We start from the raw sequence: 25,855 nt of genomic DNA, 5'->3' as shown, positions 1-25,855 counted from the left end.
TAACTTCAAAGTATAAATTTAGACCAGTTTATGTCATTCACCTATGGTCTTACTTTTCTAGTAAGACTAGCCATTATTGTTCAGATGGGTTTCACTTCATTGATGAGGGTTTTCTATGGTTAAACTGACCTCTTTCCTTATTACTCTTAACATAATATCTCGCAGAATTTGGCACAAAGTTCTCTGGTCTGGCCTCCTTAGTCCGGTTATTTAGTTCACATAGTTCCTTAGAAATGACGTAGTTGAAGCTGTGACATCGGAAATCATCATTACACGCCTGATTACATTCAGCCGCAATCGATGATTTCATAGTTTTGAAGGTGTGTCTTCTAAGCATCATGCCCAAAATGGCATGCTCATCCTTTTTGCATTCTTGAGTAAAAATTTCATTAAAGTAGCACACTGCAATTACAATACAGAACCGCATCGTCGTTACCACTAGTTCGTCTCTCCTCTAAGAGAAATTTTGAAAAAAATAAATACTGTGATTAATTTGGGTTGAAGAAAGCGGTATAATTTCAGTAAGAAATTACGGTAATTTTTTGTCGATTTTGGTCAATTAAAGATTAACGAAAAAAAAACAGGACAGCAAATGATTCATGAAATTGCGATTTGAATGTATAGTTTAGTGCGTTGTACAACCAGCTAAGTGTATAATCTTACAAATTTATCTATTTATGCTTGTTTACACATGTTTAAATATTCATCAAAATGGCCCTGAAAATATAAACATAAACTGAGAAAATTTAACGTTTAAACAGAGAAAGAATTAACGAGGCTAATCATTCCACCAACAAAGATCGTCCATGTACTACCACCTATGAAAATATAGCGTAACATGAGTCCTTAAGTGTGATATCTGCACATTAAGTTTTCAAAATATCTGACCTGATCCTTACATTTCCTATACATACATTTTTTCCTTTCTTACAGAGATTAGATCATCCTTCTGATAAAAGCTCAAGTTTATAACTTCGTTCAGGGAATCAATCCACTGGAACATACCTGTGTGTTTTATGTTTATCAATTCGTTAATACCTTGGAGTAAATTAAGTAAATCCTAACTTCTTTTGTGTTATACAAACAGTGGTTTGAATTGTCAGACTTTATGTTTTACAGTTTTAAAGGTGTCAAGGATTTTAACATACAGACAACGTTCAGCATAACAAATTAAGAGTATTTTGCAAGGAAGACGTGTAATCAGCAGGTCCTAAACACATCGTTGAGGCAGAATTATTTAGACGATATAACTTCGTTCTCTATCGATTAAAATGAGAAGATAAAATTGTAAGGGCCTGTTCCCAATATTATTGATGTACAGAATCCCATTGACTTTGAAGGAAAAGCTACGGTATTCAGGTCAAGTCAAATCAACTTCAGTATCTTATAACACACAGTAGATTAGTTATTATCTAATAAGAGGCTTTCATAATGAAATTTACAATTGAGTACTGTTCACCCAAATAATCCTGCAAATTAATGACTTAGGAAATTACTTTATTGTAAAATGCTCGACTAGAACATAAACTGCATTTTCCTGAGATTTTGAGCAGTTTTTAAAAATTCCTCCGTCCTGGAAAAATAGCAAATAAGTATATCTACAGAAAGCTCTTAGCTTTTGTAAATGAAACCCACTTTGAATGCCCGCATTTTCACGGTTTTTTTTTTTGTAGTATATTCTCCTTTTTTTGTCAGTTTTAAGTGTTTTGAAAACTTCCAATTAATGTGACGCCTTTAATCAGCGTTTCTCCTTTGCAACTCAGCCACAAGTGCCGGCCCATTCCATCTAAAGCTACTGCAATTAATACAGACGAATGTTCAAAGGGCATTTTTCAAACGTTGAAGTTTGGTAAAGCAGCTGAACCTTTTTTTTTTGCAATCAATTGTCAGAAGAATAAAATTTCAATTTTCGATTTACTCCTACCTAAAAATCGTGAAGGTTACAGTTTTCCCTGCCTTAATAAAGCCATCTTGAATGAAAAATTTATATCAAATCTTTCGCAGCAATTAACCTCCTAATCAGGGCGTGCGTAATTTCCCATGGAGGTGTCGGAGTAACCTTATGCCGAAAAATTGCTTAGGTAAATCGTGGCACATCATTTTCTGTCTGTAACGTCATAAACCCGTCCGGACGATGGAAGAAAATTAAAAGAGTTTGATTTAAATGGGAGGTTCGTCGAATTCGGCCCTCCTATAATTTACATAGAGTTTTCGTTTTCGTTCAACACAATATGTCCCATGCGGTTTTTTTGCTTTTGTTTTTAGGTTTTTGACCTAAAAATGAAATTAAATCTATGAAAAAGGAAAAAAAGCATGTTTAAGACTCCTATTTGTAGCAGTCAAAACAAAAACCACGAGTATGACTGAAAAAAACACTGAGTTTAAAGGTTTCTAATTAAGCTGCCTTTGACATTTTGAGTTTTCGAAATGATAACTTTGAATCAAGATAATTGGGTATTCTAACCCAGTTTTATTTGGTCAAGGTAACTTAAGAGTGGATATTCTCGGATGCATTTGGCGAGTATTTTTTTTGTTTATTTCAATTAGTAAACAGTGCAAGTGATTTGGAAGACCCTTTGCCACCAAAAACACAGGGTACCAATTCGTGCAATTATTTAGACGAAAGTTTCTTGTGATTTCATGTGAAACTCACCCCTTGAAAATCATCATTAGCCCTCAGCTTGGTAAAATGCTTCATCATGAAATACGCGAAAAAAATATGTATGGAGAATCATTACACACTGACCTGCTTTATCATCAGGATTACCGGAGAACTTTTACAAACAGCCACACTTAAGGGACTTGTCATTATTTATCATCTGTCGGTGGGAGAGGCGGGTGCAGGGGTGAAGGGCTTTGCTGGTGGAGGACTTTGCTGGAGTCACGATTACCTGCAACCCCTCCGTGCAGTTCTGTACATTTTTATAATCCCCACCCTTCCGCTGTAATTGCCAGTTCACTGACATTCAATTCTCTATAGTTTTCTGCCGTCATTTTCTGTCGGGGAAGACCGATTCCCCTCTGTCCCCCACTGAGAAACCTTGTGATCTTCCAAAATTCTCTACCAACCAGGCTATAAATAATGACAAGTCCCTTAGTTAATGTTACTTCTTCTTCTTAATTTTTTAATTTTTAATTTATCATGATTATCATTATTATTTGTGACCAATCACAACACACTATCTGATATCACTAAAGTAAAATTCATATAAATCACAGTTAACATTGTTCAAAAGACGACTCAAGCAATTGATAATTTTCTGAACCAGCATCGATTTAGTCTGTGCTGCAGTAGCGGAGGGAACATGCGGGTGTGCCAGTTATGTAGTAAACATAGTAATCGCCGCAGTTTATCACGTTGACAGATCTTGACCAGTTGCAGCAGTTTGACCCCCAGTGGAAGCAAACTGTCCTGGTGACCTGACCATCAGCCACTGTGGGATGAGCACCATTTAGCCAACCGGATGCGTGAGTGTTACATCGCTGTTTTGGTGGACATGAAGTAGGCATTCTTGTACCTGCTGCTCCTTCAAAGCGATACCAACCATGAGTACCCCTGTCACAAACCGTGTTTTGATTGCCATAGGTTATCTTTCTGTCTGACCCAGTCAGACTTTGATAGTTTTGACACTCTAAAATGGACAGAGTAGAAATGATTGACGTAGGTCCAAGAATCGAAACAAACCAAGTAAAACCCTTGGTATTTGATTTATATAGAATATATGACCTCTGCGCTACTTATTAGTGTAGTTAAGAGATTAAAATCTCCTAGTGTATTAATCTTTACGTTTTTGACTCCAGGAAAAAACGCGATAAAAACGCAGCCAATATCTAGCCATCATGATCAAACAAATGAAGTCAGTTACGAAATAGTTTTACGGCCGCATAACCACATCAAAGAGTCACAACATGAATTCAATTCAAGTAGTCATGGTTTTTCTTGTTTTGACTTTCCTCGTTTGTTGTTACAAGCATATATAATTTCCTCTGGAATTAAGGCGGAAGATCTTCAGCGCAAGGAACCGTCTCGAACATTCCGCGCAAAAAAATAAAAAAAAAGTTTCGGCAGTGTTCGTTGCATGATTACTGTTTGAGTCATCCGCTATCCTCTCCCTGTTGTTGCCTAGGATTTTACTGTTGATGGTTTTCACTGTCATCCAATTAAAAACTAAAAGCAAAACTACATACTAGACGCCCCACCCGCAGGAGAGTGAGCTACTGTACATTATCAATAAACAAACAATCATAAATAAAACAATCTGCTAAAGTATCAGATCTGCAGGTTTTCCGCTGATGATTTATGACCTAAATTTTAAGAACTCAGTATGGGGATGCCAAGTAGGTGCCCTTCCGTCGAACACCAAGGAGTTGCTGCCCTTGTTAGTATAAAACACCTGAGTGAATGGTGCTTTTCGCGTGCGCTGATTGGCTGGTTCGGAAGTGATTTGCAAGTTCTTTTAAGTTAAATCTAATTTTCAACCAATCTTCGTTATATTGTCTGACATTCAAACATTCTTCATTACCACTGTCGATTAAAGTGGTGGATATTTACCTCGGCGCTTGACGGCTCGATAAATATCCACGACTACTCTCCTCCACTTAAGTGGATTATTGTTAATTATTTTGGATTTTCGATTTTCATAACGTCACTTGAAATCCAAAGATATGAAGGAACAAAATTCCTTGAGCGCAAAAATGAAGCAAAAAAAGTAAGTTGCTAGTTGCTTGATTACTATCTGAGTAATTAGTTTATTACCCCACTGTTGCTTGTATCTACGTAAAGCCGGATGCCTGCGTGAAAGCATAGTTACAAAAGCAGCAACAGTGGAAGACCCGACTCAACTTTGTACCTGATGGGAGACGAATGCAAGATTTTCCATCCCCTATGTAGGGCTGGTTACATGAGCACTTGAACGATCCTACAGTGTTGGTACATGAAGCTGAACTGTGGCAATTGTGAACACCGCTGGCACATTCGTCAATATCTGTTGATATAGATTAGCAGGTTGATACAAATATCACATACAATGTAGGACAGGAATAATTAGTGCCGCGCTAGAAATGTTGCAGGCCACATACATGAGTCGATTTTATGCTTTTTTGTTTTTTTTTTTTGGTATGTATGGTAGTCGGTTAAGATGGTAACGATCATCAAACACACACATTTGCCTGCAAAAGTTGAATATTCATATGCTAGTTTGGTCTGAATGCTTTGCAATTAATCACTTGCTAAAGTTCCTTGGTCGAGCCGTAATGATAAAAAGAATTTGGCCCTTGAAAGTCTACCGAATCCTAGAGTACACATAACTTTTTTTACTCAATAAATACAAATATGTGCAAATGGGAAATGATGAGGGTAAGGCTACTACTATTTATGATGGTTGCTTTAAGGTTTTCATTGAAAGGCAACAAAAAGTGTATATTATTGTCATTACCTTTATATCTAAATTACCAGAACTATAAATTTTTAAACAAACTTTTTCACATTCATATCAGCCGCAACAACAAGAACTTGAATATTTTTACCTTCTGGTTCCATATCGCAAGAAACCAGAGCAGTTTTTCCCGTTATAACGGAATAAATCCAGTACTCGCCACTTTTCGCTTTTCCATCTTCGCTGGCGTTTATCTCTTCACATGTTTCCGCTGGAAATTCAAGAATGGAACCAAGAGGAACTGAGGACAAGAAATATTTTCATCAAAGATAATTTCTAGCTGTACTTCTACCCTCTAACAACTTTCTTACTAGACGTTTAGGTGTGTAGATCGCTGAGTATTTTTACGAGTTGAGCCGTCAACTTGTCACATAAGGTTTCAAAACGATTAAAAGTTGAATTTTATTTTCGATTGTTGTTCTCAAATTGTACGCATTTGCTGCAAGTATGAAAGTGTACATTTATCAATGAAAAGTGATTCATAATTTATCGCCAGTAACAAAGCTTTGAATCTGCCAGGAGACAAGCTCTTAAAGACATGGATGTGCCCTTTGCATATGAAAATAATTTCCAAAACTACATTTCATTTTCATCATCCGACTCGATCACAAAGCGACGACGCTTTGAATTAATCGCTGCCGGTACTTGAGGAGCTGAAGGCTCTTAACTAACAAACATGGAACAGTTGTTAAATACGGTACAAGAGAAGGCACGTGTAGCCAACTTGTCAAACAGGTTTTTTTACGGTGGGAAATAATTAATTGTCGAAATAACTGTACAATATCGCGGGATATTTGCACTCGCATTATTTGTTCCCTACCTTTTGCAGTTGGATAATAAATTTCATTACTCCTCTCGATCAAAAAAAAAAAATAGCTAGGGCCCAGAAATTTAAACTACGGATAACGCTATCCACTTTCTTTCATGGAAAATAATTTGCTTTCGAAAGTATAAATTTGGAGTAATATCATGTCTTTTGTCCATAGTGTCTCAAATTTAACCAACCAACTCCCATAGTAGTTTAGAAAGTTTAAATTTTACACTCATTGTTAAGTCCTTTTGGGCGATGAAACTCACCTCTTTTCTTATTACTCCTGACATAATATCTCTCCGAATTTGGTACAAAGTTCTCTGGTCTGGCCTCCTTAGTCCGGTTGTTTAGTTCACATAATTTCTCCGTAATTAAGTAATTGAAGCTGTGACATCGAAAATCATCCTTACACGCTCGATTACATTCGACTGCAATCGACGATTTCAACTTTTTGAAGGTGTGTCTTCGAAGCATCATACCAAAAATTGCATGCTCATCCTTTTTGCATTCTTGAGCGAAAATTTCATACGCGATACAAAGTGTCACTGAAATAAAGAATCGCATCGTCACAACCACCGGCTTGTCCTTTCCTGTAAGATAAATTACGATTAAAATTAAAGACCAAGATTATGCTATAATGCTAAGAATATAGGTATTTCTTGGATCTTGGCTAAAAACTGTTTGTGGAATGAGGGAAAAATCCACGAAACATCAAAACCGACAGACATAAGGATGGAAAATGAACCTTGAGACTCAGCCTTGTTTAATTGAAAACCTGCCAAGTTTTATTTATGCTCCCCTAAGAAATGTGGGAAACTCGCAAATTCTTTAAACTAGTCCTGATAAATGTATATCGGTGAGAGGATTCAACGCTTAAACAGAGGAAGAACAAATGCTATAGTTTATACTGTAGCGATCGAACCTTCAGCTGTTCTGTATTCAGATAAACTTTTCAAAATATCTGACCTGGTACTTTACATATCTTGTAAGTACCTTGATTGCTATCCAAGGTAGATCATAACGCCTCCTGGAAACTGTTTAGGGGAATTTAGAATTTTTTTAGGGAATCAAGCTACCTGAAAGTAATTGTTTGTATTACATGTCACCAGTTTGCTATTACCTTGGAGTAGATTACAATTATAATCCCAGAGTCTTTGATGTTTAGAAACAAGTGGTTTAACAGGTGTCAAGGTTCTTTACATACAAACAGAGGCCGGTATTTCATGGCTTTAATGAGCTTATCTCGAATCAAAAATTTATGTCAAACCTTTCACAGCAAAACGATCTTTTTTTTCTTTTTTTAATTAGACTTCTAATCAACAGATCGCACTAGTAATTTTCCAAGAAAGTAGTGCAAGTAATATAATGAACTCCCCTGAAACGATAGAGGAAAATGAAAATAATTTGATTTACGTAAGGAGTTCGTTTAATTTATCACAGAATGCCATTCGAACCACATTCAATACATGTTTACAAGTGCTTTTTTTTCCTTTTGCTTTTATGGAAAGAGATACGTAGGTATTTTTCGAATGACTAAATCCCAGAGTTAATCGTTTCGCATTAAGGCATAAAAATTTTTGATATTGGGCGACGAAAATTGCAACGAGCCTAATGTTATTATCCTGCCAAATCGTGCCATGTTTGACCATTTACCGGACTTCTCTCCAGCTTTTTTTTTCTCTTATTGAAAGTGAAATTTCGGAACAAGCGAATTAGCAAATAGCAACAGAATATAATACACGTCATATTGACGTGAACAGAGGCGGAAATCCTCAAAGAGAAAACGAAATGGACAGTCTGAGTTTTGAAGATTTTCACGCCCAGTTAGATGGCAAGTTTAGACACGGAGTTAGAAACGATGATCTCGTTTGAACCAGGCTATGAAATAATTTGAATACCATGTACTACAATGAACTGGAATTCTCAAAATGAGTTAAACAATTTACAACTTGACTAAAAATTAGGCTTAAACACACTACCAAATATCTAATTTAGTGATATTCTTAGACCCTTTTTATTATTATTGCTTTATCGAGTGAAATATCAATAATATAGGTATAATATCTACGAAAGTCACTTTTTAAGTCTTAATGATTATCATGCTCGCAAACGAGTTATGGAAACTCCAATAAATGGACTATTTAGATTATCGATAAACTACAAAACCTCTTATAAGCGATGTCTTACCCTGTGTATTTTTTTACTACTTCATATCTTATAGCTGACCTGCATGACAAAACTTTTCTCTAAGTTATTTAATAAATCTGTACTCATGACAAACGTCCTAACATAATGAAAATAGACGTCACTTTACCACGTATTAGATCGCTGAAAGGAAAACGAGTTATGAAAATTCTAGATGAGCTACCTAGATAACTTGATAAACTTCCAAAACACTGATTAGTGACGTTTAACAAAATGTTATACCTATTTGTCTTTTTTGAATACTTTTTTCTTTCAACAAGAGAAAGTGTTGGCTTCGGCTTTTGAAAAATAACTGTAATACTCAAGAAATGTTTTGGAATCAGCCCTAAAGTTCTATAATTTGCACAAGGCCATTATCATTCGAGTTCCCACCAGTCAAACCGGAACAATCTTGGCCATTACAGTACGAGCCTCCTCCACCTCTGGCTTGTTTCGCATGGGTACCGCTACCTCCCCCAGAGTACCCACCACCTCCGCCTGATGCACCATTATCCTCTGATCCACCTCCCCCACCATCAAACCCACCAACTGCTCCTGGTGGAGGGCCCCCGTTATTACCGCTATTCATACCTCCGGCTTGACCTCCGATCCAGCCTTCAGCGCGTGATCCACCTCTTTCCCCATGGGACGTGCCCAGTCGGGTACAACCTTGACCAAACCAACCGGCACCCACTCCTCCATGGTAGTTACCGCCGTTACTGTTGCATTCACCTGGCTGCCCACCTGTGCCTCCATTTCGAACTTGTGAGGATTCTTTCCCCACACTACCGATGCCATTTGAACCAGCCTGACCATCCACACCATTATATCCACCAGATGCACCCCCTCCTCCTCCGGCAGCCAGCAACAAACATTATCTGCAGTATAAACAAAACTTCCTCCCCCTCCTCCAGTGCCAGCATTGTCTTCCACGGACACTCCTAGTTGAGCTGCTGTCTTTTTAGTGCTATTTCCACCTTTTACTTCCACCGAATCCCCTCCTCTTTGTCCCACCACAATATTTAACACTGTTCCATTATTCAGTCTGAACTTGCCTCCTATAAACGCTCCCTTTCCACCATAATATGTTCCTGGAAGGTATCCATAATCGTAGGAATGTGTTCCTCCCCGAGCTCCCCAGGCTTTGATGAGATAGCGAGTGGTCCGTGGAACAGTGAAGGTCTGTATAGTGCCGAAGCGTCCCCTTCTCCCATCGGTTTTGAGATTCAAAGTACCTTTACAAAGGAAAAAGTATTTACGCCTGAAATGTACTATTTAGTAACGGGCTTCTGGTTATAAACATGATATCTGTGAAATTTTTGAGGAAAATGTCCACAAAAAATGCGAATTGAAATAGAAGCGTTAAAAATAACAAGTTAGGCTGTGTTTAAAATCCAATTATCCTTACGGTAACAGGTTGTTGCATTGCCAAAAATCCAGGTCTGCAGGAACAGCGATAAGAGCCCATGGTGTTCTCGCAATCGGCATTGATTGGACAAAATGATGGTGAAGCGCTGCATTCGTCAAGATCAGTTAAAAAAGGAAAGCCAAGTTACTTCTTCTTCCTTCTATGCAAATTCTGTGGCCCTTATCTTTACGTATTTATTTTTTCCCCCAGTATTTTATCACCTTCAATTGGACAATGAGCCGAGAGAGCTACACATTTAATAAACACTTTTGAGAATAGGGTCAACACTTGGGAAATAAAGTGTAAGATGTCTAGGGTTGATTATGGAAGCCCCGACTCATCGCTGACGTGCAAAGTAAACTCTTTGCAGCAAGATAGAATTAAAGAATATCGAATCTAAAGAAAGCAATGCGAAGATTTCATCACATTTGTACCGAACTTTTGCATTTAAATGAAGAATAAATTGTTCACGCGAAGCAATTTCAGATCTTATAAAGAAATAGTTGAAGAAAGCTCAGCGAAACAACACCTTGCAACGACATTGCTTAATGATTAATGTACGTTTTTGATCAAATTTCTTCCCACCTTTGCAGCTACGTCCATTTCCAGAAAACCCAGCTCTGCAAGAGCAGCGATACGATCCCAGAGTGTTTTTGCAGTTAGCATTCACATCGCAAACGCTAAATGAGGCATTACATTCGTCAGAATCTGTTAATGAAAATTCAAATCGTTTAGAGCGACAATATACATTGATAAAGAAGGACAATTTTAAGCGAATTATTGTTCAGATCCACTTTTATCAAGTTAGTCACAGTTGATTAAAAAAAACCCAAGGGTGTGATTTTCAAACAGCTTTATCGAGCAGGCTCTGCAAGAGTTTCTATGTAGATCATTCCAATAACATATTGAATCGTTGCTTGGTGTTGGAAATTAAAGCGAACAGTGCATTCACCTTACTTAGTAGGATGCGAACGAGTCAAGATTTATTAAATCCTACATTGAAAAACTTAGATTCCTATGAATATGCAATTCTTACGGTCATCTACTGCCGTACATGATTGAGATATAAAAAAAAAATAACTAAGATAAAAGATAGGATTAATAAAAAAGATCCGCCTTGTATGGAAATGCGCAGGCGCTTATTTGTGGGTGATGCGACTTTATTTCGGTTGATTTTAGTTTTCTGCTGTTAGATTAAGACTCAGCCATCTGCTCTGGAAGGGCTGACAGAATAGCTTCTTGCAGCTTCATAACTAGTTTCCAAGGAAAAAATCTTGTACGATCAAGAAAAAGTCTAAATTTTCTTTGAAATAGCAATAATCTTTTCCAAGTGTTCCCTTCAACAAATGGTCAGACTTACGATCAACAACAAAAGAGAGTTGCACCTGAGAGAAAGCTGACCATTAGCTTTTATGCGAGGCACATACTTTTTTAGTGTATGTCCATTCTGTTTAACTGTCCTACTCTACCTTCGGTTTTCATGTCACAATGAGCCAACACAGGAGTGTCAGGTTTGATGAAATTCAGCCAGTATTTTCCGCTGACCGCTTGTCCACCTTCACTAGCCTTGATCTCCTTGCACGAGTCTGCAGACAGCTCTGGAATGGCACCGAGAATAGCTAGAAAATAAGAAAATGAGAAAGTGAAGGAAAAATGCGATATCTCCCTCTCTAAAACAGTTAGCTAAATCATTTTGCCTTAACGCTCACCTCTCTTCATATCTCGTCTGAAGTAATATCTCTCAGAGTTGGGTACAAAATCTTCAGGCCTGGCTTCCTTTGTGCGGTTACTCAGCTCACACTTGTCTTGTGTGAACACATAGTTAAAGCTTTGGCATCTGACGTCACGATAACACTCCCGCAAACACACATCACCGAATGCAGCTCCAGTGATTGTTTTAAAAATGTGTTTTTGAAGCATCTTACCAAAAATGGAGACTTCGCGTGTATCACGGTGGTACTGAGCAACAACTGAGCGAGACAATACCAACATGAAGAGGAAAACTGGTAAATGAAAGAACTCTTGGATCCCCATTGTAGTTATATAATTTCACCTAAAATGAAATCATAAAGTTTGAGAGCACAGTGATACAAATATGAGTGTGCCCACGGAAAAACGGGGAATACGATAACTGCAGAGGCACTTATTGTTTGGCTGTTTTCCAAGCAGTATCAAATATCGTAGACACGCATGTCGAGCGATATGTCATGCATACGACAAATTTAAAACTTGGTGTAAAAAAGCAAGCGTGAGATATGGCGCTAGTCGATAAGACACGGAAACTAAAACAGTCCAACTGCGCGTTCGTCTATGGTTTAATCAAAGGTTTTACTAATTTTTATCCAAAAAGAAGTCAAAGCTTTTTGAATGCAATTCCTCAGAGGCAGAAACAGTTTTTACTAGGTACAGCGAACGGTCGTAGTCCCGGTTTTATGAAGTAACAGAATCCTTTAACAGTTGGCACACAGTTCGCCGCCCCTAACAACGCGTATTAAAAATTTCCCAAAATGATATCTTTGGTTTAGCTCTGTCCTATCATGATGATAACAGAAGCTACTTCTCCTGTGCTATGAACTTGCCTGAGTGTCTTCCTTCACTTTTCAAAATCGACAAAAAGACCTTTGGAAACAAATGAACTTCAAATGGAATTTGACTTGTATTGAAATACCACCTGCAGACTCTTTGAAAACATTTTGGCTGAGATTGACGCAGAATTTCTCTTTTCTTTGAAATTCGATGCAAGCAAATGGCAACGAAACTCTTAGTTTTATCTAAAAAAAACTTCTTTAGAATTCTTTGGCTTTCCAAAATTCGTTTCCTATCATCGTTTGTTTGACGCAACTACAATATTGTTCTTGTTACGAATAGGTCAGAACTGTAAACGTAGCACAGTGATACAAATATGTGGCCGTCCACAGAAAAACACTGGAATACGGTAACTGCAGAGGCACTTATTGTTCGGCTGTTTTTCAAGCAGTATGACATATCGCAGACAAGCATGACGGGCGATATGACATGCATGCCACAAATTCAAAGCTTAGCGTAAAAAAGCAAGAGTGAGATATGGCACAAGTCGAAAAGACACGGATACTGAAACAATCCCATTGCACGTTCGTCTAAAGCTTAATCAAAAGTTTCACTTATTTTTTTTCCAATAAGAAGTTGTCAAAGCTTTTTGAATGCAATCCCTCAAAGGCAGAAACAGTTTTTACTAAGTACAGCGAACGGTCGTCGTCCCGATGCATGCAAAAAGAAAAAGATCTAAATATAAAGTAACAGACTCCTTTAAGACCCATTCCCTAACGTATTAGCCGCTCTTCCTGCTGGTCCAAACATTCACGCAATTCTTTTAAAATAGAACGCAGTTCGCCGCCCCTGACAACGCGTATTAAAAAATTTCCCAAAATGATATCCTTGGTTTAGCTCTGTCCTATCGTGATGATAACAGAACCATAAGGTACTTCTCCTATGCTATGAACTTGCCTGAGTGAGTATCGCAGTCTTCCTTCACTTATCAAAATCGATAAAGAGACCTATGGAAGCAAATTGACTTTAAATTGAACTTGACTTGTATTGAAAGAGGAACTATGAAACACGATGCTCTTTTTGAAACTTAATTTAATGCCACCTGCAGACTTTCTTTGAAAACATTTTGGCTGAGATCCAAGCAGAATTTCCGTTTTCTTAGAAATTCGGAATGCGACGTTGTTATAGTGTAAGTAAATGGTAACGAAACTCTTCGTTTTATCTAATAAAGACATTTTTTCAGAATCCCTTGGCTTTTCAAAACTCATTTCTTATTATCGTTCGTTTGACACAGCTATAACATTGTCTTTGTTAGGAATGGGGCAGAACTGTGAACGTGTTTTTCGCTAGGTCATGACATTAAGGCTGAACGCATTTTGTTCCTTACGTCATGAACGAAAGCTAAATAATTTCCCGTCCAACCTGACCTAAAACACATTTTATAGTATGATTGCTGCTCTTTCTCTTGACTCCTCATACTTGTTTATGCGCTATTGACCTCCTATGTTCATTTTTATATCAAAATGTGAGACCTCAGATAATTTTTCTGTCTCTAAATTTGGATTTGTTTTTTTCACTTTGACAAGAGGCACTCCTTTACAATCACTTTTGTTGAGAGTTCTGTCTTTATCGTTTAGATTTGTTTTCTTGCTTTTCAGTGCAGTCACTGCTGAGACCTAAAAACCATGGCTGATCTTAGAAAAGAGCGAGTTTAAGAGATAAGTGAAGTTTTCATCATTACAGTCCAACATTATCAAACCAGCGGGTGCCGGTGAAACTTATTAGCATACTAATTAGAGTCGAATTTTGAGAGTAAAGTGATACAAATATGTGGCCATTTACAGAAAAAGAGGGAATACGATAACTGCAGAGCCACCTACTGTTTGGCTTTGCTCCAAGCAGTATGACATATCGCACACACATGACGAACGATATGACACGCATACGATAAATTTAAAGCTTAATATGAAAAGGTGTGCATGAGATATGACACGGATCGATTAAGACGCGAATATTATCGAACAGTTATATAGCGCGTTCGTCTATCGTTAAATAAAAAATTTTGCTTAGTTTTCCAAACAGTAGTGTCAAAGCTTCTTAAATGCAATTCCTCAATGACAGATAATGCAAACTGGAAACAGACATCTAAATAATGAAGTAACTGAATTCTTTATGACCCATTCCCTGATGTATTAGCAGCTCTTTCTTCTGATCCAAACATTCACGCTATACTTTCAGAATAGCACACAGTTCGCCGCCCCTGAAAACGCTCATGAACATTTCCCAAAATAATATTGTTAGTTTAGCTCTATGCTATCATGATGATAATAGAACCATAAGGTACTTCTCCTTTGCTATGAACTTGCCTGAGTGAATACCGCAGTCTTTCTCTCCTTTTCAAGATCGAAAAACTGATCGTTGGGAGAAAGATAACTTTGAAACTTAGCTTGCGTTGAGTTTGGAACTTTATACAGGCCAGAATGTGCGCAAGTGGTGTCACTATGAAACAGGATGCTTTATGTCAAAAGTTGTAATGCCACCAGCAGACTTCATTAAACCTAGTTTGGCCCAAAGTCTAAACGTGATATCGTCGTTATAATGTAAATAAATGGCAGCGAAACTCTGCGTTATATGTTCTGAGAAAATATCTCGGAAAAAGTCGGACTTTCCAAACTCGTTTCTTTTCATCTTTCGTTATAATACAGCTATGTAAGTTTTCTTTTTGATCGTAAAGGAGCGTAAATTTAAGTCCCCAGGTCATTATTTAGAGACCGAGAGTAGGTAAGATCCTTGTGGCATGATCAACAGAAAAATGTGAATTTAGTTCGGCTCGACCTGATTCAGCCAAAAGGTCCTATAAGCATTTTACTACACGAATGCAATTCTGTATCTTTGTTCCTTATAATTGCATTTTGCCCAAACCGACGAAGATCATAGTCCGAAGTGTTAGTAGTTACTCGAGTGATTATGGATTGGTAATTTTTATGACCTAGTCTATGCGCTATTTCCATATCAATATGTGACACAGATAACGCAATCTTAAAACTCGGATTCTATTTTCACTTTGACAAAAGGCATGCGCGGTTTTTTGGCAATCACATCTGTTGAGAGTTTTGTCGTAAATCGTTTGTTTTTTTTTCTTTCTTACTCTTTAGTGCAATCACTGATGGAACCTAGAAATCATGGTTCGTGTCAAAACGAAGCGTGCTCAAGAGTAAAGACAAGTGTGAGCCAGTGTGTTGTCCAACATTATCAAACTAGCGGGTGCAAAAGTTCTCTTAAAAGCGTATGAATAATTTAACAAGAGGAGATTCTGACATCAACGAAGCATGTTTTGAAAGAAGAATAGGGCACGAGAGCTTCACTTTTGATGATAGAGCCGTGAGTTAAGTCAGGCTTAAAGTCTGTAGCTCAGTAATACATTGCTAAACTGGCTTCTTTAGTATATCCTTTGAAAAAATTTGACTTCGCTTCCTGAAGAAAGCCTCTGTGGTCAGCCGCATAACAAAGGACACACTCATTTAAAATCATCCAAAGTGAAGCTATAAGCTCCCCTTCACGTAGTCTTCTTGTGATACATACTAAATAAGATTAATTTTTTCGAAAGGACTTTGGTACTCACTCAAGAGTGTTCCTCATAACTGGCAACTTCTGGTCATCATCATTTCATCCGTTGTGTGAGTCGAGTTTCTGTAAGTTGAATCAAACGCAAACTTCTAGCTAATTTTCAATGACGATGGTCCAAAATATCTGTTTAACGGCAATAGAACTGCAAGGCTTGTGAGAATTCTCTTCTCAGAAACATATCTAAGCCTAGTCACCTGGTGATGTTTTGAGGCACGACCAGCCGTTTATTTTTCGCACATGATATGGGAGGTTGACTGTCATGCAAATTAAAAATGGGGTAAGTTTCTAGAGAAACTGTTGTGCTGCGTCGGTACGAGATGTAACAGGGTAATTTAATGTAATCAACTAAGTTGATAACGTAAATTGGCTACCGTCAAGAGTTTAAAGGCTCTAAAGGCTGACGTTTCGAGCGTTAGCCCTTCGTCAAAAGCTTCGTTAGCAATTCGTCAGAGCGATTCCAATCGCTCTGACGAAGGGCTAACGCTCGAAACGTCAGCCTCTACAGTCTTTAAACTCCTTACGGTAAACAATTTACGTTATCAACTCAGTTTATTACACTAAATTAACCTGTCATGCAAATTATTGACGTCGGGTCTCTCCGCAAAAATTAGGTTTCAAAAGAAACATAACAGGTATTTTCCTCGATGCATTTTAAATGTTAACTTTTTGATTAACACTAGAAAATCCTCTATGTGGGACTTGGCGGATCAAAGTTTTGCAGAAAGTGGAAAAAGTTATCAATTTGTATGGAATTAAAATCGTTTTTTCCTCGATGGGGTCACTTTGGATCGCAACGTTTCGATCGATCGCATCTGAGCGCGTGCTTCCAACGATCAAAGAACATAGCTGCAGGCGTATCCAGTCGACCTTATCACCTGAATGCAAGTTCGATTCAAATCGTATTCAACTGTGTTCATCACGATTAATAACTACAACCTACTTACAACAGCAATAATTTGATACGTCTAAACACGCGCATAGTAGTTCACAATAATTTTCCGACTAGCTCTTTTCTCCTAAACTGACGGTTCAATGGCTGATAGCTATTAACAATGTTTTTGTTATCAACCACCTGCTGAAATGAGACACACTGCTTAGCTTTCTCTTCGTGTATCCGTTCTATAATAAAGCACACTGTTTCAACCAGTCAGAGCACATGTTTTATCCAAAGTCACTCGCTTTGTAGAAAGCGGACGTTGGGACTTTACGTTTGTTCTCAATCACGCGAGACGGCGTTTAACGAATCAAGGGGTGTGATTTTTTCGCGTGTTAAGTTTTTGCTGGGCTTATGCATTTACGCTACGGTAAACAGGTAGCATTTGTATGGTAAATAGAGTGTTTCAATCGAGCAAATGACGATAGTCTTCTACATGATTCAACGGCGTGGTAGGCTTCGGATGCTAATACCAGGTTACACATGCTCTCATTACCTTTGCATCGCACAGTGAGCCTTTAATTGAATATATCTTTCGCCAGTTTTAAGCAATATAAAGGAAAAAATGGTGACATCTCTTTACTTCAGATACGAAAGCTGCAGTCCCCCCACCATCCACCCCACCGTGACAATTTGCCAGAATCTACCAGAATCACCCCCACGGGGAGGATTTGTCTTATCATCAGTTTTGTCGATGGTTTGAATCTGCCGCTCGTATGATAATCGGAAATTTTGAAAAATCCCACGTGTATTTTAAAGCTGTTTCCGCCATTGTTCCAAAGTAGCCATATACGGTCATTGTTAATCGTTAAACAAAGCCTGCTTAACTTTAAGCTGATCCGCTTTTCTTGATACACTTTTGGCAATAGGTCTTTTTTCTAATTTACATAGCCTTATCTAAATACAAAGACGGCTCTCAACCTTCCCCTCAATCAAATTCTGCCTGGAAAATCACGGAAATATAGTGTTCCAACAGTGTTTACCTACTCCTGCCTAAACATATCGATCAACCTGATCAATGGCAAAAAAAATTGATCAAAAAATATTTTCAACGACCGATGACCGCAAAGCTGAATCAGTGGTTTATTATGTTTTGTGGTCGTAATCAGGAGCTCCTGTCGTAGTCTAGTATCACCTGAATATACTTCAATTTTCTCTCGATATCCTTTAGAGGCCAGCCGTTGAAGAAGGGGGAGATTCTGGGGAGATCACATGGATGTCAATGAGAACAGAGGGGGTCAATCGTCTCCAACAAAGTGTAGAGAGGAAAAAAATTGACTGCCAATGAAGGTTTGGGGGGGGGGGGGGAGGTCGTAAGAATATCACAGAGCCTTAGAGGGGAGATCAGTTTATCGGGACACAACCAAAATAATCAAAATAACAGAAAAAAATAAACCGTTAGTCGTAAAATGATGAAAATTTTACCATTAATTAGCCGTAAAAGCCATCACCTCACTGAGACTAGGCCTGTCCCGATTGGAATCCTAAAATGCTGGAAAGTTGCTAATTTGAATAGTTACTAAAAAAAGAAAGTTGCTACCTAAATTTCTTGATATTGTCATACAAACATTAATTTGTATTTAAAAAGCTTTATTTTTCGTTCTTTAAAATAAGTGCTAACATCAGTCACGACAAATAGCTTGAGACTAATGTCAGCTTTTTATGGGCGAAATTTGAGGGTACTCTTATGTCTAACGAACAAAACACATGGTTCATTAGACATCATTTTAGCCAATGATCAAATGCAATATTAGATAAGAATGGAAATCGGCCGACGAACTGTTGTCAAGTGACTAGTCATGTCCTTTTGATGAACATTCAAGAATTTTTCATAAATTGAAGTTTTCTATGAAATCGTTTACTTTTTCGTACTTAACATGTGATTTAACTGATTCTCATTTCATGCGCTATTTCAGAGAAAGGAAACTCATTCAAAACTTGCTGTCCACAAACTAATTAACTTTGATTTCCAGTATCACTATGTCGGTTTTGACGTGCACGTACAAGTTAAAATAAGTACCCACACAAGTACCAGTTAACCTCTTGTGGATATCAATTATTGTACTTTTAAAGAACTAGCTCTCCTGCTGGTTGGCAAATTGCTAGAGTTGTAAGACGTTCGAAAAAAAAATGGAGTTCGCAATAGCGCACAATATTCCATATATAACAAATATAGAAGCCCTGACTGTGCTCTGTTCTGTTGTAAGGCACGAAAAAAAGCAAGAAAGAACTGCGTGGAGAAACACGAGACGTGGTCGTACTTCTTGATTTTTATCCGTGTTTTTATACCCAGTAGAGGATGCGTAGAGCAATACTAAGGAAAAATAATTGAACGTGACTTTAGCGGGCCCCCGTAAGAAAAAAATAAATATTACAAAAAAATGGCCCAATCCTTTAGGTTTATTCTTAGCAGTGGGATGCATGGGTCACTCCCTTATACCTCACACTCGCACTGTTATGCTCCGCTGCTGTTTATCATGATCGTGACTTAATTACTAAATGGAGGTTCTCTTCCTTGTTTCCAAAAATAGGAGAAGAATTGGGCGATTACAAAAACATATACAGCAAAGGAGATGATAAATTGTTAGTCTGAAAACTTCTTATGTTAAAAGTCTTTCTCAAAGAGCTAACAAAGAGTTAACTCTCCTGGGTAACGCAGTTTTTAGCGAGAGTGTATTAGCGCATTCTTTTCTCTCGTTCGGACGACAAAGAGCCTGAAGCATCCTTACGGCTAAGGGACCAATTAGATTTTCTTGGATCCGTTTTCATCGATCAAAACATTTAAAAAGATTCGGTTTTATTCAAAACATATGGTTGTTAATAACTACTTGCGAATCAACTTTTCTAAGCGTACAGGGCACGAGCCAGGCTTCTACGAAACATTAATTTATTGAATGAAGTTTGTGATCGTGCCTGTCATTCAAAATACCGTCCACAGGTAAAGCCAACTGTAATAGGCTTTACTAAGTCGAGCAACACGAGTTAAAGGAGGAAAAGAGGAATAGTTTATGGGATTATTAAACCTGAAGATCACCCTCATTACTGAAGACATCTACAATATCAATTTTTCATAGCATATTCGCTAATGGTCATATTATATATTTGATTATGGAAACCCTCTTCTAAAAAATCCACATGCTGGCAAATAGCTACCGCATGAAACTAGTTTGTGTTCAAAATAAAGCAGGCGATTTTTAGCCATGTTCCTTATTGTTTCGCCTCTTTCCTCGTTACAGTCCAACATTATCAGAAATAAAAGAACTCTAGCCGTAGTCTCGTTTTCCTTCACACCTCTTGATTTTCATGCGTGTTTTTATGCGCAGTACAGGATACGCGGAGCAATACTTAGGAATAACATTTAAACGTGATTTTAGCGGGCCCCCGTAAAGAAAATAAACATCAAGAAAAAATGGCCTAATCGTTTAGGTTCATTGTTAGCAGTGCGATGCATGGATCACTCCCTTATACTTCACACTCGCACTGTTATACTCCGCTGATGTTTTTTGATGATCATGACTTAACAACTAAATGGAGGTTATTCTTCCTTGTTTCCCAAAAAGAGAAGAAGAATTAAGCGATTAAAAAAACATCTACTGCAAAGGAAATGGTAAATTTTTAGTCTGAAATCTTCTTATATTAAAAGCGTTCTCAAAGAGCTAACAAAGAATGTACTCTGCTGGTTAGCGCAGGTTTGAGCGAGAGTGTATCAGCGCATTCTTTTTTCTCATTGAATTCCGGACGAAAAAGAGAAAAACAAACAAACAAGCGCCCGCCTGGAACATTCTTATGGCTGAGCGAACAATTAGATAAATATTCCTATTTGAACCCGTTTTGATGGATTCAAACACTCACGAAACTAAAAAATAACAAATTATCGAAGTATATATAAGATAGTACCTATAATACAAATGACACAGTTAAAAACTACTGAAACTACAATAGAAACCACAAGAAATAATCGTCCGTGGCTTCCCGAATAAAACTCTATAATTGATATTCCTAAAACTTAAAGGTAACGAATTAAAAAAATCGAGGCACCCCAGAAAATAAAACTACAGCGCGCAAAATCCAGTTTGACCCTGGGTAGCTTTGTTGATTTCCCACTGCTTCTAGTGTTGAATTTATTGAATAAAGTTTGCGATCGTGCCTGTAATTCAAAATACCGTCCGAAGGTAAAGCCAACTGTTATAGGCTTTTATACTCACGCAAGAGTGTTCCTCGTAACTGGCAACTTCCGGTCATTATCATTTTTTCCTTTGTGTGAGTCGAGTTTCTGTCAGCTGAATCAAACGCAAACTTCTGGCTAATTTTTAGCAGCGATAGACAAGTCCAAAATATCCGTATAACTGGAATAAAACTACAAGGCTTGTGAGAATTCTCTTTTCAGAAAGATATCTAAGCCCAGTCATCTAGTGTTGTTTTTAGGCACAACCAGCCGTCTACCTCTGGTATATAACGTGGAAAGTTGACGGTCATGCAAATTAATAGTGGAGGCAAGTTTCTAAAGAAACTGTGGTGCTGCGTCGGTGGAAGAGTATAACAGGGAAATTTAGTTTATCAACTGAATTGATAACGTAAATTGGCCACTGTAAAGAGTTTAAATGCTTTAAAGGCTGACGTTTCGAGCGTTAGCCCTTTGTCAAGAGCTTCGTCAACCCTTCGTCAGAGCGATTCCAATCGCTCCAATGTACAGTTTACCTTATCAACTCAGTTGATTACACTACTGAAATAACCCTGCCATGCAAATTATTGACGTCGGTTCTCTCCGCCAAAATTAAGTCGCAGTAAGAATTTTTAGTAAAGTAAAAGAAACACAACAGGTATTGTCTTCAATGCATATTAAATGTTAAATTTTTGATTAACACTAGAGAATCCTCTATGTGAGACTAAGTGGATCAAAGTTTTGCAGAATATGGAAAAAGTTATGACTTTTTATAGAATTCAAATAGTTTTTTCTACGATGGTGTCACTTTGGATCGCAACGTCTCGATCGATCGCATCTGACCGCATAGTTCCAACGATCAAAGAACACAGCTTCAGGCGTATCCAGTCGACCTTATCGCCTAAAGAAGGCTTGCAGCATACACGTTAGATTCACATCGTATACGTGTTCATCTCGAATAATAACTGCAACCTATTTACAACAATAATAATTTGTTTCGTTTAATTAAACACGCACAGAATACTGAGTTCACAACAATTTTCCAATTAGCTGTTTCCTCCTCAACTGACGGTTCAATAGCTGATAGCTAATAACAATGTTTTTGTTATAAGCCACCTGTTTCAGACTACCCTTAGGGTTTTTCAAGATGTGTTTGGGAATATTCTAGACTAAAGGAAAGCAAATAAATTGTGACAAATACCGATGAAGCTCGAATATCTTGCCAGATTGGAAATCTAAAAACTATGCTATTGATGTCAGTTTATTTCTTGTCGTTGTTTCAATCTAAACGTGGCGAGTTTTCTTTATTGCAGACAGGTAGCTCGTTGTTTTTGGTTTTTTTTTCTGAGACATACGATTCAACATTTGAATTTTGGATAAACTCGAAGAAACATTGGAACTGAAATCAGACACACTGATGAGCTTTCTCTCCGTGTATCCGTACTACTATAAAGTAGACTGTTTCAATTAGTCAGGGCACGTGTTTCATCGAAACTTTTAGCAGTACAGGTCTTTTCCCGTATTTAGTGACGGACCATTATTTTTCTGGAAGAGGGCTATGGCAAATTTTATTCTGGAGACATTTTTACAAACATATACAACTCCGCAAACATTCTTTTTCCAACATCATCTTCGTGGTTTTAGTATTCTTTTTTATTTGTGCGCAATATTACATTTCTCTTATTAAACTATGAAATAAGTATTAAGTACCAGTGATAAATATAGCCAGGATTAAAGAATATTATTTGTTTCATATAGTTTTGAAAAAAATACCTGATATACTAAGTTTTGTAGAAGGACAACATGTTGACAAGTAACGTTGAGATTTAATTGCCACAATAAATTCCCAGTTTTTTCAAGAAATACTCAGCTACTTTCAGATTTGTTATTTGCGTAATACAGTGACCACCTTTTAAGAGGCCAAATTTTGTTAATTTTTATACTAATGCTTCGATTTGTTACTTTATTTTTTAATTTCAGTTTTGGCAAAAATATCTTTTAATATCTTACCTGACTTCTCAGTGACATGATTCGCAAACATTTGTTTCACCTCATCACGTTTGTAAACAATTAATTTTGTCTTTTCAGACCCTGCAAACGATTTTTTCAATATTTCTCATACCCCTCCTCTAGAAAAATAATAGTCCGTCTCTTACATAGCCTTATCTTAATACAAAGATGGCTAACAAACCCACCCCTCTCCCCCGATCAAATTATACCTAAAAAGTCCAGGAAATAAAATGTTCCAACATTGTATACATACTCCCACCTAAACAAACAAATCAACCTGATAATGGAAAAAAATTGATAAAAAAATGTTTCCAACGAGCGATAATGGCCAAGCTGAGTCAGTGGTTCGTTATGTCTTCTGGCCGTAATCCAGTATCACCTGAATATACTTAAATTTTATTCTCTCTATACCCTTTAGGGGCTAGTCGTCGGAGGGGTAGGGATGCTGTTGGATTTTTTTTTGGGGGGGAGTTTCATGGATTTAGTTGAGAACAGAGGGGTCAGTCGTCTCCAACAAAGTGTAGAGGGGACTATAGAAAATTGAAGGCCAATGAAGGGCGGTGGGGTCTTAAAAATATCACAGAGCCTTAGTGGGGAGAGCAGTTAATCGTAACACAACCAAAATAATCAACATGACAGAGAGAAATTAACCAATAGCCGTAAAATGATAACATTTTTAACCGTTAATTGCCCGTAAAAGCGATCACCCCATTGAGACTAGGTGTGACGCTTGCGATGAAAGACGAAACCACGAGGGGTGTTGCTAGGCGTGTTTTCTAAGTGTCGCTGATGTGGGGACTATTTTACCGGTCGTAGTGAAACCACGAAAACCAAGATGACGATTAACGGTGTTTATTTAGATCACGATCACGATCACGATCGTTAACTGAAATTACAATAATATTATAACGAATGCATAAATCTACTTGAATTGGTGCGAAAGGTATGAAAGAAACGCTTTACGTGCCTTTGTTGATAACGCGATTAAAATAACAACAATTAACGTGAATTAACATACATAAATCATAAAAGGCTAAATTAAAACTACTCGAGATTCAAAGATCGGCTACACGATGACCATTTGCGGCTGATTAACAGCCCAAAGACTAAAATGTGGGCGTTGCTGTGTGAGCGTCCAGTTATTTCAAATACTCCTTTGATTTCAAGATAATTAGTTGTACTATTGTACAACACAGTACATACGTGCGCTATCGCCCAAGGTGAAAAACTAAACTTAAAAATATTGAAATAAAACTAACAAAATCACTTATATATCGGTCCCGCTTGTGCCAAAGGTTTGGAACAAAAGAACGAAGGTCATGCTGTTCAAGGCGAAATCTTGCGAAACTCTGGCTTAAAGGGACGCTAACTTAGCTTTTATATGCGCGTGGTGACGCTAAAATTTCCGATTACAAACCAATAGGGAAAAGATAAACATTGTAACTACGATCGTAACTAGGCACACAAAGTAATTGATAATTGATCTAATAAAAAAAAAACTGTTCTTTTGTTCGATATCCTTAACACTGGGCCTGTCCCGATTGGGATCCTAAACTGCTGGAAAGTTGCTAATTTGAATAGTTTCTAGAAATTGCAAAAAAATACAAAAAGTTGACACCCAAATTTCTTGATATTGTTATAGAAACATTAATTTGAATTTAAAAAGTTTTATTTTTGGTTCTTTACAAGAATTGCCAACATCAGTCACAAAAAATAACTTGGCTTTAGAGAGTTGCTAAAAAATATGGGCGAAATTTAAGGATACTCTTATGTCCAACGAACAAAACAAGTGGTTTATTAGACATCATTTTAACCAATTGTCAAATGTAGTATTAAATAAGAGTGGAAATAGGCCAACGAAACGTTGTCAAGTGACACGTCATGTGTTCAAAAGCCTTTTGATAAACATTCAAGAATTTGCATGAATTGAAGTTTTCTATGAAATCGTTTACTTTTTCGTACTTAACGTGTGATTTAACTGATTCTCTCTTCATGCGCTATCTCAGAAAGAAGAAACTTATTGAGAACCTGCTGTCTACAAAACTAATTATAAGTTTGATTTCCAATATCACTCTGTCAGTATCGACGTACAAGTACAAGTTAAAACAAGTACCTTCACAAGTATCAGTTAACCTTTTATGGAGATCAATCATTGTTCTTTGAAAGTACAAGTTCTCCTGCTGGTTTGTAAATTGCTAGAGTTGTAAGATGTTCGAAAAAATATAGAGTTAGCAATAGCGCACAATCTTTCATATGAAACAAATAGAAAAGCATTGACTGTGCTTTATTCCGTTGTAAAGCACGCAGGAAACAGCTAGAACAAGAAGGAATTCTAGATTTTTATGTGTGTTTTTTTAGGCACAGTATAGGATGCGAAGTGCGATGCATGGGTCACTCCCTTATACTTAACACTCGAACTGTTATACTCCACTGATGGTTTTTGATCATCAGGACTTAATAACTAAATAGAGGTTATTCTTCCTTGTTTCTAAAAAGAAAAGAAGGATAAAGCGATTACAAAAACATCTACTGCAAAGGAGATGGAAAATTGTTAGTCTGAAATCTTATTATGTTAAAAGCGTTCTAAAAGAGCTAACAAAGAGTTAACTCTCCTGGCTAACGTAGTCTTGAACGAGAGTATGTTAGCACGGTTTTTTCTCATTAAATTCCGGATGATAAAGAGAAAAAAAAACAAAGAAGCGCCCGCCTGAAACATCCTTACGGCTCTGCGAACAATAAGATAAATATTCCTACTTGC

General features: G+C 37.4%; 2 protein-coding genes across 2 annotated transcripts; both read right to left on the bottom strand.

Annotated features, from left to right (window-relative positions):
• Window positions 1-3,181: 3,181 nt before the first annotated feature.
• On the bottom strand, window positions 3,182-11,887 carry LOC149052472 (uromodulin-like). The gene is made up of 5 exons (XM_089205248.1): window positions 11,548-11,887; window positions 11,308-11,457; window positions 10,424-10,546; window positions 4,851-4,985; window positions 3,182-3,632 (listed from the first exon to the last, which is right to left on the bottom strand). Exons 1-5 carry the CDS (start codon window positions 11,870-11,872, stop codon window positions 3,277-3,279), a joined length of 1,089 nt encoding a protein of 362 aa, XP_089061374.1. The 5' UTR covers window positions 11,873-11,887; the 3' UTR covers window positions 3,182-3,276.
• LOC113683877 (uncharacterized) lies at window positions 8,234-9,961 on the bottom strand. The gene is given in 3 exon segments (XM_089204369.1): window positions 8,234-9,300; window positions 9,303-9,665; window positions 9,839-9,961. Coding segments are annotated over 3 exon segments (999 nt in total). The 5' UTR covers window positions 9,951-9,961; the 3' UTR covers window positions 8,234-8,776.
• Window positions 11,888-25,855: the final 13,968 nt, after the last annotated feature.

The sequence above is a fragment of the Pocillopora damicornis genome, chromosome 1 (genome assembly GCF_964200805.1).
Source record: "Pocillopora damicornis chromosome 1, jaPocDami1.2, whole genome shotgun sequence".
In the NCBI taxonomy this organism is placed as follows: Eukaryota; Metazoa; Cnidaria; class Anthozoa; order Scleractinia; family Pocilloporidae; genus Pocillopora; species Pocillopora damicornis.
Note: the sequence above shows the minus strand (reverse complement) of the source record. Positions and strands in the feature narration are given on the sequence as shown.

What these genes read in the sequence shown, in the direction of transcription:
- LOC149052472 (XM_089205248.1), bottom strand. Translation starts at nt 11,872, where the DNA reads ATGGGGATCCAAGAGTTCTTTCATTTACCAGTTTTCCTCTTCATGTTG. An exon ending in CAGACGAGATATGAAGAGAG is followed by an intron (nt 11,458 to 11,547) that starts GTGAGCGTTAAG and finishes CTTATTTTCTAG; the next exon opens with CTATTCTCGGTGCCATTCCA. An exon ending in TTGCATTCGTCTCCCATCAG is followed by an intron (nt 3,633 to 4,850) that starts GTACAAAGTTGA and finishes TGTCCATTTTAG; the next exon opens with AGTGTCAAAACTATCAAAGT.